This window comes from Fusarium solani (genome assembly GCF_023522795.1).
Source record: "Fusarium solani strain SB1 chromosome Unknown bctg00000005, whole genome shotgun sequence".
In the NCBI taxonomy this organism is placed as follows: domain Eukaryota; kingdom Fungi; phylum Ascomycota; class Sordariomycetes; order Hypocreales; family Nectriaceae; genus Fusarium; species Fusarium solani.
Window position 1 is genome coordinate 3,804,110 of NW_027072153.1, and position 22,257 is coordinate 3,826,366.

General features: G+C 26.2%; 3 protein-coding genes across 3 annotated transcripts; 1 reads left to right on the top strand and 2 right to left on the bottom strand.

The window, feature by feature from the left end:
- Nucleotides 1-232: 232 nt before the first annotated feature.
- On the bottom strand, nt 233-1,888 carry MRS44_009643 (uncharacterized protein; the record flags this gene model as incomplete). Its single annotated transcript, XM_065621387.1, has 1 exon — nt 233-1,888. One exon carries the CDS (start codon nt 1,886-1,888, stop codon nt 233-235), a length of 1,656 nt encoding a protein of 551 aa, XP_065477459.1.
- Nucleotides 1,889-10,509: 8,621 nt separating this feature from the next.
- MRS44_009644 (uncharacterized protein) lies at nt 10,510-12,165 on the top strand (the record flags this gene model as incomplete). The annotated part of the gene is made up of 1 exon (XM_065621388.1): nt 10,510-12,165. One exon carries the CDS (start codon nt 10,510-10,512, stop codon nt 12,163-12,165), a length of 1,656 nt encoding a protein of 551 aa, XP_065477460.1.
- Nucleotides 12,166-15,452: 3,287 nt separating this feature from the next.
- MRS44_009645 (uncharacterized protein) lies at nt 15,453-16,558 on the bottom strand (the record flags this gene model as incomplete). The annotated part of the gene is made up of 5 exons (XM_065621389.1): nt 15,453-15,938; nt 16,000-16,064; nt 16,121-16,163; nt 16,227-16,304; nt 16,373-16,558. 5 exons carry the CDS (start codon nt 16,556-16,558, stop codon nt 15,453-15,455), a joined length of 858 nt encoding a protein of 285 aa, XP_065477461.1.
- Nucleotides 16,559-22,257: the final 5,699 nt, after the last annotated feature.

Sequence of the window (22,257 nt, forward strand, 5' to 3'; positions counted from 1 at the left end):
TTTATAAACAGTTTCTTATAGATATAATATTTATATAATATATTCTTAAGTTATTTTTCTTTTAAGTTATTTCTTTTTAATTTCTTAAGGTTTTTCTTAAATTTATAAAATTCTTATATTATATAACGTACATGATAAGCTTATGTCCCAGATAAGTATATGTCCCAAAAATCTTTGCCCTTTATGATAGAAATCGCTATAAAAACACCACAAACCATTTGATCAATTAAAACTACTCACTATACTCTTCCCCAGATGTCTCAATCACTACCTGACAGGTCCTTGCATTATGTCCGGGCTTGCCGCAGACACCACAATGCCGAACTCCCGGTCGCGCCGACCTTCCTTGACCACCACTTCTCGACGATTCGGCCACTACCTGCGCATCAACATCCATTTGATCAATTGCCTGCCTTCCTTCCTCTACTGTCATCACGCCTCTTTTCTGTAGTCGGGTCCTTTTTGCCCTCCGGCGCCGGCTTAGTATCTCATTCGCCTGTTCAAGGTCTTTGACCCTAGCCTCGAGTAAGGCAAGCTTATGCATAACTATCTTTGTTCCCTTAGAAGAAGACCGTATAGCTTCTAGAATTGACTCTGGAGAGCTACTTTTGTGTCTTTTAACTCGTGTCTCAAGGTATTCAGACTGAGATTGGGCCTCAAGCACGGTCTTTGGGGTCTTTGAGACCCAAGGGGTCGACGGTTCAGCCACCTCCTCAGCCGGCGTTGGAGTCCGTAGCTGCACATCAAGCTTCGAGACCACACTTTCTGGGTCAAGAGGAACAAGCCCGGCTCCTCTAAAGGCTGATCTGATATTTCTTTCTGTCATAGTGGCCTGATGAGCGGTATAAAAGGCCGGAAAGAACTCGGTCTTCGAAACGTGGGTTATAGAGCATCTGATCAGATGCTCTATTTCTCGGCCATAAGCCTTCTTAAGCAGGCTAAAGCACCCGACATCGAGAGGCTGAAGCAGATGAGACGAATGAGGCGGCATACAAAGCGTGATGATCTTGTTTTCCTCGCAATACCTCTCAAAGGCGACAGAGTGGTGACTTTCGTGGCCATCGAGGATTAGAAGACGATAGCGACTATTTGATCGCTTGGCTGTACACCGGTCGAAGTGCTTAAGCCACTCGAGACCGATCTCATTATCGGTCCAGCCATTTTGGGTCGTCGCAATAGCCCAGTCGCCCGGGAGGTTGCTCTCTTGGTACCAGTTGGCGAGGTGATATTGGCCCGCACCGATGATGAACGGCGGGATCGCTTGGCCATCCGCATTAATCGCCTGGATGACCGTAATCCATTCTCGGTTTCCAGGCTGCACCGATTTTGGCTTTCCACGCCTATCTGTGCCTGTGACAACCATTCCGCTCTGAATTATGCCCATCATAAAGCCAGTCTCGTCAACGTTATAGATATCATCTAATCGGACGCCGTACTTCGCGATTGTGTTCGCTACAAGCGTAAACCAGTTACGGATAATGGTTGGATCTTCGCACTTGGCTCTCTGGTAGTCGTATTTCCGAAAAAAACGCGTCTTGAGGTCTGGGTGCCGCTTGATGAAGTTGGAAGCCCAGCGCTTGCCGACGGGTAGCGAGTCGCGGTCGGCGAGCAATCTGTTAGCCATTTCTTCAACACCACGCAGTCGCGGGGGAAATCCTCGCGAATCTAGGTCGAGGATGAACTGAATAATGATCTGTTCCTCTAGATCAGATAGTTTGCGTGATTTAGGAATCCAATCGCGTCGAGATTGCATGCCTTTCTGGCGGCGACCTAGCTTTTTAGGGCAGACATTGTAGATTGATGCAGCGCGTCGGATGCGTAATTTTGGGTTAGTTTGAAGCGCTTGAAGGGCAAGAAGTATATTACCCTCGCTATTGAATTCAGACATGTTTAGTGGTTGAGAATCAATTGATCAAATGGAAGAGAGAGAGATTGAGGGATTTTTGGGACACATACTTGTCTGGGACATAAGCTTATCATGTACGTTATATAATTATTTATTATTATTATTATTTATTATAATATTTATATTTTATTTCTATAAGTAAAGAGGTATCTTATATTTACCTTTACTTAATTTCTTTAATATTCTTAATAAATAATTAAGATTTTATATTATATTCTAAGTTATTATTTATTATTAAAGGTATGTTATTATTAAAAAAGAGCACTTAGTTAATCCTTTAATTAAAATATAAATTAAATTAATATAACTATAAATACCTAAGTATTAGGTTATAGCCTTTTATAAGTGTAATATTAAATAAGATTCCTTAGTTCTTTCTTTTAATAAAAACTTTAAGATAATTAATTATCTTATAAATAACTTTATTATTATAATTAAATTATTTCCCTTTATGGTTAATTATTATATAAGGCTTTATTTTATACCTTTATAATAGCTTAAGCTTATTTACTATCCTTAGGTTAAAAAGGTTTTACTTAGCTCTATTATTTACTAAAGCATATAGCTATTTTCTCATAATTTATATTAATATTTTAAAATATCCTAAGTTATTTCCCCTTTTTATAATATATAAGGCCTTTTATAATATTATAAGCTATTCTTTTACCTTTAGCCCTTTTATAAGTAGGTTTCTTAGTTTTTTAATAATATATAACTAATATAATTATACTTATATTTACTATTATTATATATTTTATAATTATATATATTACCTTAATGATATAGCTAATCTTAGTATTATTATATTTGTTTTTATCTTAAGTCCTTTTTATCTTTTAACTAATTTATTAACTCTTAGCCTTTTAGTTTTTTTTATATTTCCTAACTAACTTATTTCTATTAGTCTTTAACCTTATAAATAATTATTTATATTACTAAGTAGCTTAATATAGGTTTTTATATTATTATATATATATAACCCTTATAATATTATACTAATATAATATTTAATAGCCTTCTCTCTTATATTATATATAAGGTTTATTATTAGGTTAAGCTAATAGGGCGATAAAGAAGTAATCTTATACTTACTTTCTTTCTTATATTTTTTATACTAATAATATTAATATAATATCTATAAAATACTAAGATATTCTTTATATATTAGGTATATTTATTTATATACTATCTTATAAGTTAAATAATACTTCTTAGTATTATAAGATCTTAGCTAATTCCTTATAATAGTTTATTAGAGACATAAAATATACTAATTATAGCCTAATTTAAATACTCTCTAACTTCTCTTAGGGATTTTTTAAAGAGAGATGTTGTATACTTCTTAGTAAGGTAAATATAATATAAAATAATAAAAGTAATTAATTAATTAATAGTAATAAAGATTTAATTAGAAAAAGAGCCTAAAAGCTATTCCTTTCTTATTAACTATAATAAAAGCAATTATAATAGTTAAAGGTATCTTAGCCTTTAACTATTTTCTATATATAAGAAATTACTTAATAACTTAAAACAGCTTAGCACCCTTTTCCCTAACTTAATAGGCTAGATATAGATTTCCTATTTATATATTATATTTAATATATATATATAGCAAGTGGATCAGATAAGCAAGTGGATTAAAAATCCCTTATCTTATATGCTTACTATTTAATTAATTAATTCTCTATTACCTATAATATCGCAGCTAAATCATAAGGCTAGAATTCTTTTGCACTTTATGCCTATTAAAATAACCCTAAGTTAGGTCTTAAATGCGCCGCAAAGACCTATAAAGTTAGTTATAGTATACTATGGCGCTGGCATAATAGTATCTAATCTCGACGCGACGCGATATTATCTAGAAATCACGTCGGCTATCTAATCTAGAAGAATAAATCCTTATTTACTTTATTCTCGACCTAGATTTATAAGGATTTCTCCCCTAGCTTTATGGTATAAAAGAAATAGCTAATTAATTACTTATTAACCGCGACGCACTATTAATTAGTACGCATTAGGCTTTAAACTTTATTAAGTAATACTTAGAGCTTAAGATATATTTTTTTAGAAATATAATTACTAGAGAGCTAAATGCGAAGATTTAATTATTATTTATAATTAGTTTATACTTATAGCGAATATAATTATAAAATATAATATCTAATTAAATAATTTCTATAATATTAATAAGACTAGCTTTATAATAGATATAATTTAGAGTAAAATAGTTATTATAGGCATAGATAGGTATAAAAAGCTAAAATTAGTATAGCTTAGAAACTAGGAATAGATTATAGTTATTTAGGCGATTAATATTAATAGCTAAGTAATCTCGCTATTTATTATTAGTGCGGGCTAATATTACCTCGCTAACTAATACCGGGATAATAACCTCCCGGGCGATTAGGCTATTATAATAACTTAGCATAGCTAGACTAATAATAAGACTAGTCTTAAGTAGCTAAAGCACTTTAACTAATATATAGCTAAGTGATTAAATAGTCGCTATTATCTTTTAATCCTTAATAGCTATAAAAGTTACTACTTAATTAAATTTAAGAGATATTATAAGGAGAATAAGATTATTAGGCTTTATATATTACCTTATTTATCTTATTTATTTTAGCCCCTTAATATTAGGTGCTTTAGTATACTTAAGAACGCTTATAGCTAAGAAATAAAGTATCTAATTAGATGCTTTATAACTTATGTTTTAAAGACTAAGTTCTTTTTGGCCTTCTATGCCGTATTTTAGGCTATTATAATAGAAAAGAATATTAAATTAGCCTTTAGAGGGGCCAGGCTTATTCCTCTTAACCTAGAAAGTATAGTCTTAAAGCTTAATATATAGCTATAGACTCTAATACCGGCTAAGGAGGTAGCTAAACTATTAACCCCTTAGGTTTTAAAGACCTTAAAGACTATACTTAAGGCTTAATCTTAGTCTAAATACCTTAAGAGATAAGTTCTAAGGCATAAAAGTAGCTCCCTAGAGTTAATTCTAAAAGCTATATAGTCTTCTTCTAAGGGAATAAAGATAATTATATATAAGGTTGCCTTACTTAAGGCTAGGGTTAAAGAATTTAAATAGGTAAATAAGATATTAAGCTAGCGCTAGAGGGCAAAAAGGACTAGACTATAGAAAAGAGGGGTAATAATAATAGAGAAAGAAAGATAAGTAATTAATTAGATAGATATTAATGCATAGGTGGTGGCTAAATTATCGAGGAGTAGTGGTTAAGGAAGGTTAGCGTGACTAGGGGTTTAATATTATAGTATCTACGGTAAGACTAGCTATAATATAAGGACCTATTAGGTAATAATTAAGATATCTAGGGAAAAGTATAGTAAGTAGATTTAATTAATTAGATAGTTTATAGTATTTTTATTATAGTTTTTAGTTTAAGAGGTTAAGATTTTTAATTTACTTACTTATTTAATTTACTTGCTATATATATATATTATATATTCTTAGGTGATTTAAATATACCTTTCCTATAGGTTATTCTAATACTAATTATTATTATTATTATATTACTAAAGGTAATTCTCTTTTTCTTATAGCTTTTTATTACTTTTTTAGCGCCTTTACTACTAAGCGCATTTCTTATATAGTTTCTTTTATAGTTTTTTAATATTATATTTAAACTTAGTTTAATTAATATTAGCGCTATTTACCTTTATATTCTAGTTTATATATTATCGCTTATTATAGCATTTTTATTCTTATTATTTATATATTTTATTATATTTCTATAATGCTTTAACTTAATATTATTAGCATAGATTATAGTTATATTATATAGGGTTATCTTACTAATAGTCCCTTTAATATATAATAAAAAGTATTAAGAGCGCTTATTATTTCTATCTTTTATTATTAAAATTACTATTAAAATTACTATTATTTATATATTTATATAAGCTAAGATATATATATTATATATTTAATTAGATATATTTAATTAATTTAACCTATAGATTTCTATTTACCGCCGAGTTTTAATTTAATACTAAGCCCTAGCGCTAATACTTTTTAGGTTTATAAAACTCTAATACTATTTCTAAGAACTAATCCCTCTAAAACCTATAATATTAATAACCTCTATTTCTTAATATAATTACGCTTATAGCTATATAGCTAGATCTTAATTAGCTGTAATAAGATTACTTTAATCTTTTTATTTAATAATATAAAAAATATTAATATTAATAATAAGAATTATAAGCTATGCCTTATATAAGTATATATTATTATTATCTCTTAAGTTATTAAAAAAATTAAATTTCTTTTTAAATAAAATATTTATATTTTTTTAACTTTCTTTTAAGGGCCTTTAATAAAAAAAGCTTCTTTTTAATAAAATTAAATTAATTATTTATATTATAACTTAGTAAAAAAAGGCTAAATAAAAAAAAAAGTCATAATTAAAAATCGCGAGTTTAACTTAAACCTTTTATTTAATAAGCTATATACCTATTATAATACTCTAAATAACTCTATATAATATTATCTCTTATAGCCTATTATAAATATTTTTTATGCCCCTATAAAGCTTATAGACCTCTTTAGTAAGGTTATCTTAATTATATAGGAAGGCATATTAATAGGTATTAGCCGCGTTGCTTTAATCTATTAGTTAAAGGTCTTTATAGAAAGCTATTATGATCTTATTAATATATTATTAACTAGTTAGCTAGTTATAGATTAATTAACTAGTTAGTTATAGTTATTATTAGTTATAATTAAATCTCTTTTAATAAAAATAATAAAAGTAATTTTAATCTCTTTTAGTAGTTAAGAATTATAGAGATAATTAAAAGGTTAATATTAGAGGGGAGCTATTATATATATAAAGGGGATTTTAATTACTTTAGCTAGTTTAGATATAAGCTATTTATTATAAATAGAGCTAGTTTTAGCGCGTTATTAAAGCTATTAATACTTATATAAATAAACCTTATTAATTTAAGCCTATTAAGACCTTTGGCTTTAAGTATAGAGCCTTTATTATTAAAATTACTAAGATATTAATTAAGATATTTTAATTCCTATTTTAGGTAATATAAAATAATAAAATAATTATTTTTATATTATAGATATTATTTTTTATTTATATTTAAGCTTCTTAATTATTATAATAGTAATTCTTTATTTATATATAATATTTAATATAAAATCTACTTATTTTACTAGTTTTAAAAATAATTATTATTATATATTTTTATTTATCTTAGGTAGTTTAATAATATATCCTACTTAATTATAAGCTATCTCTTTATCTAGCTTTAGTTTATATATATTCTTTTTTTATTTATTCTTATATTATAATTACTTTATAATATTATAATAAGTTTAATTAATTAAGTTATAATTTATAATTTATTCTCTTTTTATTAAACTTAGGGAGTTATATTTATATATTTCTTACCTTTTAAAAGGAATTATTATTAGTTTAGCTAATAATATTCTTTCTTAATATCTTATTACTTCTTATAATAAACCTTCTTAATATAATCTATCTTATAATAATAGTAGCATTTAGGGCTATAATAGTCTTATTTGCTTTTTTATATAGTTTTAGCTATTATAAAGCTAGCTTTAATATTATAAGAGGTATTATTATTTCTTTTTTTATCTTAGTTTATATTAAATTATAAGGTATTAGCCTTATTATTATTAAACTTAGGGTTTTATAGTCTCTTTTATAAAAGCTACTAATTATTAATCTTAATTACTTTATTTATATAATTAATAATATTATTAAGTTAGTTTTCTTTATAAAGTTTTAATTAGATTTCTTTTTTAAGTTTATTATAAAAAAGTAATATTAAGGGTTATTAGTCTTAGTTAAGCTTTAATATTCATTAGAGGTACTTTATTTTATATTCTAAGGCGGATTATATTTATTAAAATACCTTAATCTCTCTTTTAGCTTATATTTTCTTATTAATTATTTTTAATATTTATTAAAGCATAGCCTTAAAGGCTTTATAATTTAAGTAAAGTTTAGCGGTTTATAATAAGTATTTAATAGCTAAGGTAATAAGGTATTTCTTTATAATAGGTTTAAATTAGGCTATAGCGTGCTTAATAAGCTATCTCATTATATATTAACTCTTATTAAATACTAGGGTAAACTATATTAAGTAATAGGTTATAAAAGCATATAGCTCTATAAGAAAGGTTAAGAATTTATATATAGTTTTATTAAATATCTCTAATAGGTTTAGCTTTAAGACTTTCTTAATATCTCTACCTTTTATAGCTATAATAGCTATATTATTAATTAGTTAGATGTTTTTTATATATTATTAATTCTAGGCTTATTAATTAGTAGTTATATAGTCTAAGAGCCCCCTTAGTTTTTTTATTTTAATAGTTATAATAACAACCTAAGCGCTAAGTTACTTAATTTCTATATTATTATTATTTATTTCTTTATTACTATTAGAATTAATTAATACTATAAGAATCAGTAAGTAATTAATATATAGGACTTGTTAGTAGTTATTTATAAGACTTACTTAAGTAGCTATTATATTTAATATTATTTAAAGTAATATAAGTAATCCTCTAAATAATAGCTATTAATATATAATAATTATATAATTCCTAAGGGATAAATTAGTTATATTAGGTTTATATTAATAAAAAGATTAATTATATTATTTTTAAATAATAAAGGTTTCTTATATTTAATAATATACTTAAGGGTATTAAGTATAACTGAGTAATATTAATAGCTAAGGTAGCTAATATATAAGATAGTATTATTAATATATGCTATATACTTCTAGGCTATAAAATAAATTATAATAGATTATAACCTATAGGGGATTTTAGACTACAGGTCCTAATCTATCTTTATCCTTAGTAATTAATAACATTTTATAGGTAGCTATTAGTTATAAAACCTAGCGGTCTTTTAGCTACAATATAATTAAAGAAATTAATATCCTATTTATATAATAGCTCTATTGCGGAATTCCTTAGAAACTATATAACAAGAAGGGCTAAGCAATTCCCATACTAAGAGGCCTACTTTCCCTAAAGGAATTCCTAGGTAATTCCTATTAGATTGGGCCCTGTATAATAGCTCTAAGGGTGGTTACGTGCCTTTAATAGCCGGCCGGGTGATCTCCGGCTAGTCGGACAGACTAGGCCCAATTAGGAAGGCCACGTCGTAGTCCCAAACGGGAAAGAAGGAATTATCTTAAGATTAACACAAGTAATATACATAGGACAAAGAATAAGCCTACTTTGTAATAATTCCCTGTAAGAATACTTAGATTTCTTAGATAAATAAATATTAAATTTTAGCCTTATTTTTCTTTTTTTAGAAATTTATAACATATATAAGATCTAGGATTTCTAAGAGGTGCCTTTAAGGATTAAGATTAAAAGCCTTTATTACTTTTCTTTTATAAGGTTTTTATATTAATATTAGCTTTTTAATTACTTTTATAAATCTTAATTATTTAAAGAGGTTAAAATTACTTTTATTATATTTATTAATAGATATTTAATTATAGTTAATTATTAAGAACTATAATGTATTAATAAATTTAATAATTAAAACTAGTAAATAGATTAAAAATATATTTATAAAATTATAATAAGTTTAATAAAGATTATTACTAAATAAATTTAAGTAATATAATTAATATATATTAAAATAGCTTGTTAAATAATAAAAATAATTTTAATAAAATAATTTATAAGCTTTATAAAATAGTTAAAAATACTTATTATAAGCTATTAAAGATACTAGTTTTTAAAGCCTTTTAAAGCTTTAAAATAAGTATATAATTTATTAATAAAAAGATATATGTTTAACTTATAAATATTTACTATAATATTATTATTTTTTTTTACTTACTTTATATTTACTTAATTATAATATAAATAATAAATTTAATATTATTAAAATAAAGTTTGTTTATTAAAAACTTGTAAAAAAAGTAAAAGAAAAGAGAAATATTTTATTAATAAAAGAATTAATTTTTTTAAGAATTTAAGAAATAACTCATAGTACTTATATAAAGCATAGCTTATAGCCCTTTTTATAAGTATTATAATTTTTTATAATAGAAATAAAAAAATATAAAAAAGTTTTATAAATAGCTAAGATATAATTATATTATTATAAATATAATTATATTAAGAATTAAGAGTTATTAATATTATAAATTTACTTAAAGAAATTAGTTCTTAAAGTAAATATTAAAATTAAAATTAAAAGAAAATATTAATTAATATTAGAATTAATAGTAAAGGAGGGTTTATAAGTTTAATATAGTAAACCTACTTAGTTAAATATATAAATTTAATAACTAGGTTTTATATTAAAATTTATTAATTTAAAAAAATACTTAAAAGTTTAAACTATGCCTAAATTAATTAAAACTTTAATATAAAATAAATTAATCTTAATACTAATAAATAAACTTTTTAATAATTTTATATAAATTCTATATAATTAAAATAAAAGAAATAATATAACGTACATGATAAGCTTATGTCCCAGACAAGTATGTGTCCCAAAAATCCCTCAATCTCTCTCTCTTCCATTTGATCAATTGATTCTCAACCACTAAACATGTCTGAATTCAATAGCGAGGGTAATATACTTCTTGCCCTTCAAGCGCTTCAAACTAACCCAAAATTACGCATCCGACGCGCTGCATCAATCTACAATGTCTGCCCTAAAAAGCTAGGTCGCCGCCAGAAAGGCATGCAATCTCGACGCGATTGGATTCCTAAATCACGCAAACTATCTGATCTAGAGGAACAGATCATTATTCAGTTCATCCTCGACCTAGATTCGCGAGGATTTCCCCCGCGACTGCGTGGTGTTGAAGAAATGGCTAACAGATTGCTCGCCGACCGCGACTCGCTACCCGTCGGCAAGCGCTGGGCTTCCAACTTCATCAAGCGGCACCCAGACCTCAAGACGCGTTTTTTTCGGAAATACGACTACCAGAGAGCCAAGTGCGAAGATCCAACCATTATCCGTAACTGGTTTACGCTTGTAGCGAACACAATCGCGAAGTACGGCGTCCGATTAGATGATATCTATAACGTTGACGAGACTGGCTTTATGATGGGCATAATTCAGAGCGGAATGGTTGTCACAGGCACAGATAGGCGTGGAAAGCCAAAATCGGTGCAGCCTGGAAACCGAGAATGGATTACGGTCATCCAGGCGATTAATGCGGATGGCCAAGCGATCCCGCCGTTCATCATCGGTGCGGGCCAATATCACCTCGCCAACTGGTACCGAGAAAGTAACCTCCCGGGCGATTGGGCTATTGCGACGACCCAAAATGGCTGGACCGATAACGAGACCGGGCTCGAGTGGCTAAAGCACTTTGATCGGTGCACAGCTAAGCGATCAAATAGTCGCTATCGTCTTCTAATCCTCGATGGCCACGAAAGTCACCACTCTATCGAATTCGAGAGATATTGCGAGGAGAACAAGATCATCAGGCTTTGTATGCCACCTCATTCGTCTCATCTGCTTCAGCCACTTGACGTCGGGTGCTTTAGCGTGCTTAAGAATGCTTACGGTCGAGAAATAGAGCATCTGATCAGATGCTCTATAACCCACGTTTCAAAGACCGAGTTCTTTCCGGCCTTCCACGCCGCATTTCAGGCCACTATGACGGAAAAAAATATCAAGTCAGCCTTCAGAGGAGCCGGGCTTGTTCCTCTTGACCCGGAAAGTGTGGTCTCGAAGCTTGATGTGCAGCTACGGACTCCAACGCCGGCTGAGGAGGTGGCTGAACCGTCGACCCCTTGGGTCTCAAAGACCCCAAAGACCGTGCTTGAGGCCCAATCTCAGTCTGAATACCTTGAGACACGAGTTAAAAGGCACAAAAGTAGCTCTCCAGAGTCAATTCTAGAAGCTATACGGTCTTCTTCTAAGGGAACAAAGATAGTTATGCATAAGCTTGCCTTACTCGAGGCTAGGGTCAAAGACCTTGAACAGGCGAATGAGATACTAAGCCGGCGCCGGAGGGCAAAAAGGACCCGACTACAGAAAAGAGGCGTGATGACAGTAGAGGAAGGAAGGCAGGCAATTGATCAAATGGATGTTGATGCGCAGGTAGTGGCCGAATCGTCGAGAAGTGGTGGTCAAGGAAGGTCGGCGCGACCGGGAGTTCGGCATTGTGGTGTCTGCGGCAAGCCCGGACATAATGCAAGGACCTGTCAGGTAGTGATTGAGACATCTGGGGAAGAGTATAGTGAGTAGTTTTAATTGATCAAATGGTTTGTGGTGTTTTTATAGCGATTTCTATCATAAAGGGCAAAGATTTTTGGGACATATACTTATCTGGGACATAAGCTTATCATGTACGTTATATAATAAGTATATTAAATAAATAAATATATTAAAAAAAATCTTAGCTTTATTAATTAAAATTACTATAAAAATACTATAAATTATTTAATTAATAAAAACTATATATTATATTTTTTCCTAGATATCTTAATTATTACTTAATATATCCTTATATTATAAATAAGCTTATTATATATATTATAATACTAAATACTTAATTATATTAATCTTCCTTAATTATTACTTCTTAATAATTTTGCTATTATTTATATATTAATATTTATATAATTAATTACTTATTTTCTTTCTTTTATTATTATTACCCCTCTTTTCTATAATTTAACTCTTTTTACCCTCTAGTATTAATTTAATATCTTATTTATTAATTAATAGTCTTTAATCTTAGCCCTTAATAATACTATCTTATATATATTTTCTTTTATTACCTTTATAAGAGACTCTATAGCCTTTATAATTAACTCTAAGGAGTTATTATAATACCTTTTAATTTATCTTTTAAGGTATTTAAATTAAGATTAAGCCTTATATATAGACTTTAGCGTCTCTAAGACCTAAGGGGTTAAGGGTTTTATTATCTTTTTAGCTAATATTAAAGTCTATAGCTATATATTAAGCTTTAAGATTATATTTACTAGATTAAGAGGAATAAGCTTAATTCCTTTAAAGGCTATCTTAATATTTTTCTTTATTTTAAGAACTTAAAATATAATATAAAAGACTAAGAAAAACTTAGTCTTTAAAATATAAGTTATAAAGTATTTAATTAGATATTTTATTTCTTAATTATAAGTATATTTAAGTATATTAAAATACTTAATATTAAGGGGCTAAAATAAATAAAATAAATAAGGTAATATATAAAACTTAATAATCTTATTTTCTTTATAATATTTTATAAATTTAATAAAATAATAATTTTTATAATTATTAAGGATTAAAAAATAATAATAATTATTTAATTACTTAGCTATATATTAATTAAAATACTTAAGTTACTTAAGATTAATCTTATTATTAATTTAATTATTTTAAGTTATTATAATAGCTTAATCGCCTAAGAAATTATTTTTTTAATACTAATTAATAAGGTAATATTAGCCTATACTAATAATAAATAATAAGATTACTTAATTATTTATATTAATTACTTAGATAATTATAATTTATTTTTAGTTTTTAGGCTATATTAGTTTTAGCTTTTTATATTTATTTATACTTATAATAATTATTTTACTTTAAATTATATTTATTATAAAGCTAATCTTATTAATATTATAGATATTATTTAATTAAATATTATACTTTGTGATTATATTTATTATAAGTATATACTAATTATATATAATAATTAGATCTTTATACTTAGCTCTCTAGTAATTATAATTTTTAAAAGAATTATATCTTAAGGTCTAGGTATTACTTAATAAAGTTTAAAGCCTAATATATATTAATTAATAATATATTATAGTTAGTAAGTAATTAATTAGGTATATCTTTTATATTATATAGTTAAGTAAATAATCCTTATGAGTCTAGGTTAAGAATAAACTAAATAATAATTTATTCCTCTAAATTAAATAATTAGCGTGATTTAGGGATTTAATTAAAGCGCATAGTAATATTATTCTTAATTAAAGAAAGTATTATAATAAACTTAATAGAGCTCTATAGCGCGTTAAAGACTTAATTTTAGGTTATTTTAATAGGCTTAAAGTATAAGAAGGATTTTAGCTTTATTATTTACTTATAGCATAATAGGTGGTTTGGGGTTAATTAATTAAATAGAGAGGATATAGGTTAAGGGATTTTTATCTAGTGTACTTATCTATCTAGTATGCTTATTATACATATTATATAAATTAAATAATTTAAGATATCTTAGTAATATAAATATATTAAAAATCTATATAAAATTATATTAGTATTTTAATATATTTAGTAATAATTTAAATATTTTTTTAAACTTTTTTAAAAACTTATATAATTATTATAAAATTTTTAATTTTAAATATTTTTAAATATATAATATATTATTATATTTTATTAATTATTATATATTAACTACCTTAGCTATTAATAAAACTTAGTTAATATATATATATAGCTTGCGTAGTAAATAAGTATATATAATAGTATGTTATATTACTAAAATCCCACTTACCCTAGACCTCTTAACTTTTTCTATAAAATAGCTAGAAATCTAAAAAGAGTATTTCTATAAAGCTAATATTTTAAGAAATCTCCTAATAATTTTTTTACATTTTTTAAAAAAGCCCTTTATAGAGAAATAGCTAAATATATAGTGCGAATATACTTTTTTAATACTACCTTATAAGAAGTATTATAAGATTTTTATAAAAAATATATAAAATAATATATTATATAATAAGTCTAATATTAAAACTTTATTTATTTTAAGCTTTACCTTAAATTTTAAGAGCTTTTATAATTTCTTTTTATAAGGCAATAATACCTTTATTATGCATACTTATTTATCACGCAATCTAGGCATATATATTATATTAAATATTATTAAAATCAATTACTAAATATAACTTATATCTTATTTAAAATAATATTAATATCCTCTTTACTAATATAAACCTAGTATAACTTATTTATCTCTTAGAAATATTATAATTATTATATATTATATAAAGGGGTTAGATTTTAATCTCTTTAGCTAGTTAAGATATAAGCTATATATTATATATAAAGCTAGTTTTAGCCCGTTATTAAAACTATTAATAATTATATAAATAAATATTATTAATTTAAGCTTATTAAGACCTTATGCTTTAGGTATAAAGCCTGTATTATTAAAATTATAAAGATATTAATTATAATACTTTAATTCTTATTTTAAGTATATAAAGTTATAAAATATAACTTAAAAGATTTTTAGGGCTTTTACTATAAGCTAGTTTAGGTAGAGAAGAGATATACCTTTTATTTGCGCTATTTTAATTAGGTCGACCCCCCTGTCGTGACCGCTTTGGAGGTTTATAACAGTCGAGGGGATAAGCCACTAGCAAGCGTCGAGTTAGGGCCGGACTACAGGCTCCGTTAAGTACTACACTGGCAACAGTGGCATTTGGCATAAAATTGTAGTACTGTTATTTTGATTCATCGTGATTTGTAACCTGGCAAACGATGTCTTTGGCCTAGTGTCCTCCCTAATTCTTCTCGAATACTATCCGATTGACTATAGACCCGATCTTCTCAATGTTTACTTCGACGAGGTCTCCATCCGTAAGCCAAGCGGGGGGTTTCATGAAAGCCGCCACGCCGCTTGGAGTTCCCGTCATAATGACCGTACCTTTGCGTAGGGTAGTACCACGGCTTAAATGCTGGAGTATTCTTGGAATATCAAAGATCAGGTCATTAATCTTGGTCGACTGCCTCTTTTCACCATTGACGAAAGTCTCCATTCGTAGTTCTTTCGGGTCTGGAATGGCTTGGGGCGAGGTTATCACAGGTCCTATCGGGGCAAACTGATCGAACGACTTCGCGCTCCCATGTTGACCGCCACACCGCTCGGGCACCTGCCAGTACCGAGACGAAATATCATTACCAGCAGTATATCCCAGAATGAATTCAGAAATATCGCGCGAGGTTGTCAGATTTTTACAGTCTTTCTTGAGCACGACGCAAAGTTCAGCCTAGATAGTAAATCAGCTCCATAATCCAACCTTGCTCGGGGCGTTGAATAATTTGGCCTACCTCATAGTCCATGTTGGCACAAATAGGATTGATCGAAATATCCTCAAACGGACCTGCGAGTGCGTCTATCAAGTGTAAGTGTAGGCTTTTTACATAGCGTCATTGGCCAAGATGTGCGTACCCGGGGGTTTGGTAAAAATAGTGGGATATTCGCCGTAAGGCAGCTAGCGAAAGTCAATTCTCACTCCGTTTGATAAAAAGTAAGCCATGAAAATATGAATTTGTACCTTTGCCTCATCTGCGTGCTGTTTGTAGTTCAAGCCGACACACATGAATATAGGAGTGTGCGGCAAAGGGCAGAGAACCTGGTCTGAGTTTAGTACAAACGTCTGCTATATAGTATTGCGGGCTGTCTGAGATGTTGCCCACATACCTCGACTACTCTGCGCCGTTCATTGGTCAATTTGAAGTTATCGTCCCAGGGGTTGTCGCCCGTGAAAATCTGCACGTCATGGCCAGTGAGACTTTCTTTGGTGAAGTTTTTGTCCGCTCCGGCCTCGCCATAGTAAACGGATCCTTGGTCGTCTCGAAAACGAAACAAGCTGGTGAACGGAGACATTTCGATATGCGATTCACGAAGTCGAGCGCCCGGGATGCAACTAAAGATGAAACTGATCAACACTAGATCGCTGACTGGTGGTGAGAAGTAAGGATATTCAGACGTGTCGGAGCTGATGAAACTACTTAAACTTGATGCTGCTTTGGCGGCGTGGTCCCGGCTTCGGGATGCTGGATTGTTTGTGGAACTAGGCCAACAATCAGCCAGATCCACGTGTCCGCACTGTCTTCAAAAATATTTGTCAGCCGTCGGTCTCGGCTTCGGGCTCGGGAAACTCCTCAAGTCCGTACTCTACATGCCGAATTGGGACTGGCCGTGATTAGTTCATGCTGGCAGTAGGATCAGGGCGTTGTACTGAGCAATGATGGAGTCATGTCTGGCAATGTGTCAATCGAAGATTAATGTCAATAATAATAACCCCCTATCTAAATAAGTACGTCATAATTAAGACCTAACATATATAATAAGCGAGTGAAATAGAGAAGCAAGTAAAACAGCATACTATGCACCTAAATATAATAAACTTTTATTATTAAAATTACTATTAAAATTACTATTATTTATATATTTATATAAGCTAAGATATATATATTATATATTTAACTAGATAGGTTTAATTAATTAAACTTATAGACCTCTATCTACCGCTAAGTCTAGCGCTAATACTTTTTAGGTTTAAACTCTAATACTAACTCTAAGAACTAATCCCTCTAAGTAAACCTATAATGCTAATAACCTTTATTTCTTAATATAATTACGCCTATAGCTATATAGCTAGATCCTAGCTAGCTATAATAAGACTTCTTTAATCTTCTTATTTAGTATTATAAAAGGTATTAATATTAATAATAAGGGTTATAAGCTATGCTTTATAATAGTTATTATTTTATAAGTCCTCGAGGAATATAATATCTCTACTAATAAGATCTTTTCCTTTCTCTAGCTTTCTTTTAAGAGCCTTTAATAAAAAAGCTCTTTTTAATAAAATTAAACCTTTTATTAATATTATAACGAAGTAAAAAGAGACTAAGAAAAAAAAGAAAGATATTATAATTAAAAATCGCGAGTTTAATTTATATTAATTAGCTAAGCTCTATACTTAATTTAATACTCTAAAGAGCTCTATTTAATACTATTTTTTATAGCTTATTATAAGTATATTAATACCCTTACGAAGCTTATAGACCGCCTTAGTAAGGTTATCTTAGTTATATTAAAAGTTATATTAAGTTAGGGCTTAGGCGAGCCTATAAGTTATATGCTTAATTATGTGATTATTTAATTAAAAGAGGTATCTTCTGCTATAGCTCTTAGCTAGTTATCCTTTTTATCTTTACCTTCTAATTTACCTCTGTTTTAATTACTTATTAAGTAGCTATTATAGCCTTAATTAGCTATAAGTAATCTATATATTATATTATTATTTCTTTATAATTAAAATAATACCCTTATATAAGATAAATCTCTAATTAGTTAAATAAGAAATAGCCTAGCCTGATTAAGAATAGCCTCCGTATTTTAGCTAATTAAAGAGGCACTTTTAAGCTACCTTAATAAGCTATAGACCTATATAATTTCCCTTAAATTAAAGCTATCGCAAAGACTATTATAAAGACTATTATAAAGGCCCTAACTCTCGTAATTACTTAATAAATTAATACCTTAATTAGCTAATTAAATTAGCTATATAATTAATTATTGTAGCTATATTATAACTTTTCGTAGTAGCTATAAAGCGGATTTATTCTTATATTAGACCTTACCTTGCGATAAGACCTTTAACCTTTAACCTTTTAACTTCCTTTAAATTATAAGCCTTATAAGCCTCTTTATTAAGAAGTTACTTAATAGATTAATTTATTAATTAAATAAGAAGCTTATAGCTAAAATTAACCCTTAAGGCTATAAGGTGACTTTCTCGTCTAGAGCCTTACTATAGCAACTAGCTTCTTCTTTAATAGTTTCTTCTTGCTTACTTAGTAGCCCCTTTTATTAGGTTATAAATTCCTTCCTTTTTTAACTTTTTTCTTTTAGCTATAGCTAATACCTTAAAAAGAGCCTCTTTTACCATTAATTAATTAATAAATTAATTAATTAATTAGCTAAGAAAAAGCTATTATAGCTAATTAATAAGCCTAAGCTATTACCTTCACCACGGGGCCTAACTTCCTTAATAGTAGCTATAAATAAAAGCTACTTTTAACCCAGCCGAAGCCTTTAGTAACTAATTAGCTTCTTCTTTTTTAGTAGGTATAATAAATATAGCTAACCTTCTTTCTTTCTTTTTATAGCTATAGGTACCGCGATGACTTTTTTTCTTTATAGCTAGCCTTCGCGAAAGCTATTAAGTTCCTTTCTAGCCTAATTAATTAATTAACTAGGGGAAATATAGCTAAAATTAACCCTATAGCTAAGCTATAACTTTGGCTTATTAGCCTTTTTCTTCCTTTAGTAAGTAAGCTAGCTATAACTAACTTTATAGCTAGGCTTTAAACCTTCCGCTAAAGGTAGCTATAAGAGCTTTACCTTATAATTAATTAATAGGCTAAGAGATTAAATAACTAAGAAATTACTATTATAGTTTATTTTTATAGCTAAGGCTAGCTAGGTAGCTTAAAGAGAGAGCTATAGCAGGTAATATTAATTAGTATAAAAGCTAAAGGTATCTTAGTTAATTAAGCTTATAAGGCTTAGTCATTAAAATTACTTAATAGCTTATTTAATAAATTAGCTAAGAAATTATTATTAAAAATAACTCTTAGAGCTATACTAATACTTTTGTTTATTATAATAAGAAGCTAGAAAGACTAGCCTATAGTAGCTATAAGGCTTTTATTATAAGCTATAGCTAAAGGAGCTTCTAGCTATTACTAGCTTAATTAATTAGCTAGCTAAGAAATTACCGCTATAGCTAATCTTTATAGCTAATTAATAGCTTACTTTTTTTCCTTTTTTTCTTTTAAAGCTTTTTTTTTCTTCTTTTTTTAATTTAGCTACTAAAGGTAGCTATTTAAAGCTATAAGTAATTTCCTTTTTTAGCTAAATTACCTCTTTTAAGTAGCTTTAAGAGCTATAATTAATATATATATAAGAGAGAGCCTAGCTATAAGCTTCTAAGCCTAGCTATAACCTTATAAGCTAAGTAGGCTATATATAATATATCTATAATATATTATAAATACTATAAGATACTAAGTTTTTAATAAAACTAAAGAAAAGTAAATTTTATACCTTAAAAATAAAATTTCTTAAATATATTATCTCTTATAATAAGATATATATAAACCCTAAGAAAGTCTTAGTAATAAAAGACTAAAAAGAATTAAGTAATATTAAGAAAATATAAGCCTTTCTTAGATTTCTTAATTATTATTATAAGTTTCTTAAAGTATTTAAGAAAATACTTATATTATTTATAAAACTTATAAAAATAAATAAAACTTTTATTATAAGGATATTAATTAAATAAGCCTTTTAATAAATTAAAAAACTTATATTAAGTAAATTTATACTTAAGATATTTAATATATCTTAATTAATTAAACTTAAAATAAATATCTTAGATTTTACCTTAAGTATATAAATTAAATAATTAAATAATAAAAGATTATTATATTTAATCGCATTTTATTCTTATAAGCTATATAGAATAAAACTTAATTACCTTATATATAATAAAGAATTCCCTATAATTATTAATACTTTTAATAAATTATAATATTATTTACTTAAAAGCTAATATTAGATTAACGTATATATAAATTATAAGAATATTTCTTATTATACTAAGATATAATAACTTAATAAATAATAATTATAATATATTAAATATCTCTTAGAATTTAATTATATTATTATTTATATTAAGGGAATAAAAAATCACTAAGCTAATATAGTTAATTAATAATTAGATTTATATAAAAGAAAAGCTAAAACTAAAGAATAATTATTATATTATATTCCTAATAGTTACTTGGAGTACTTAGTATTTATTAAAAAATATAAATAATGATTTATAAACTTTATTAATTATATATAAGGTGACTAATATTAAATAAATAAATTATAAACTTATAAAGATAAGTTATGTATATTTAATTAAGTATTTTAAATAAATTTAAAGTATTACTATTATTAAGTTATATATTATAAAAATCTAAAAGAAATAACTTAAGCTATATAATAATATTATAATAATTATTAGCCTAAGTATAAGATATAAAGATATATATTTTATTATTAAAAATATGATAAAATAATTAAATATTAAATTAATAAAATAATTTATATAATAAAATAAAGTAATTTATTTATAAAATAAATTTAAAATATATAATAAATAACTCTTAAATAATAAAAAGATAAATAAATAATAACTGTTAGATAACTTATAATAATCTATATATATAATAAATATATTAAAGAAGTAAATATATTAAAGGTCTTAGTCTTTTAAATAAAAATTATAATAAAAATATTATTAATTATTTAATTAATTAAAATTATTTATTATATTTTTTCTTAAACATCTTAATTATTATATAATAAGTCTTTATCTTATAACTAGGCTTATTATAAATATTATAATATTAAACCCTTAATTATATTAACCTCTCTTAATTATTATTTCTTAATAATTTAATTATTATTTATATATTTCTATATTTACTTAATTAATTATTTTTTTTATTATTATAATTTCTTTTTATTATAATTTAATTTTTTTACCTTTTAGTACTAAGTTAATATTATATGTATTTCTTAAAAGTCTTTAATTTTAGCCTATAATAATATAATCTTATATATATTTCCTTTTATTACTTTTATAAAAGACTTTATAATCTCTATAATTAACTCTAAGGAGTTATTATAATACCTTTTAATTAATTTTCTAAGCTATTTAAATTAGGATTTACCCTTAAGTATAATCTTTAAGGTCTTTAAGACTTAAGGGATAAAAAGTTTAATTCCCTTCTTAATAAGTATTAGAATTTATAGCTATATATTAAGCTTTAAGATTATAACTTCTAGGTTAAGGGAAATAAGATTAGCTCTTTTAAAAGTCTTTTTAAGATTTCTTTTTATTATATTAGCTTTATATATTATATAAAAAGCTAAAAAAAAAACTTAATTTTAAAATTTATATTATAAAATATTTAATTAATTATTTTATTATTTAATTATAAGCTTTTTTTAAAAATATAAAATACTTAATATTAAGAGGCTAAAATAATTAAAAGAAATAAAATAATATATAAAATTAAATAATCTTATTCCCTTTATAATATTTATTAAAACTAATAAATTAATAATTTTTATAATTATTAAAAGATAAAAATAATAAAAACTAATTAATTAATTAATTATTATTAATTAAAATATTTAAATTACTTAAGATTAATCTTATTATTAATTTAACTATTTTAAGTTATAATAATAATTTAATTCCTTAAGAGGTTATTTTCTTAATATTAATTAGCGAGGTAATATTAACTTATATTAATAATAAATAATTAAATTACTTAGCCACTTATATTAATTACTTAAATAATTATAATTTATTCTTAGTTTTTAAGTTATATTAATTTTAGTATTAAATATCTCTTTAAGCTTATAATAATTATTTTATTTATAATTATATCTATAAAAAAGCTAATCTTCTTAAAGTTATAGATATTATTTAATTAAATATTATATTT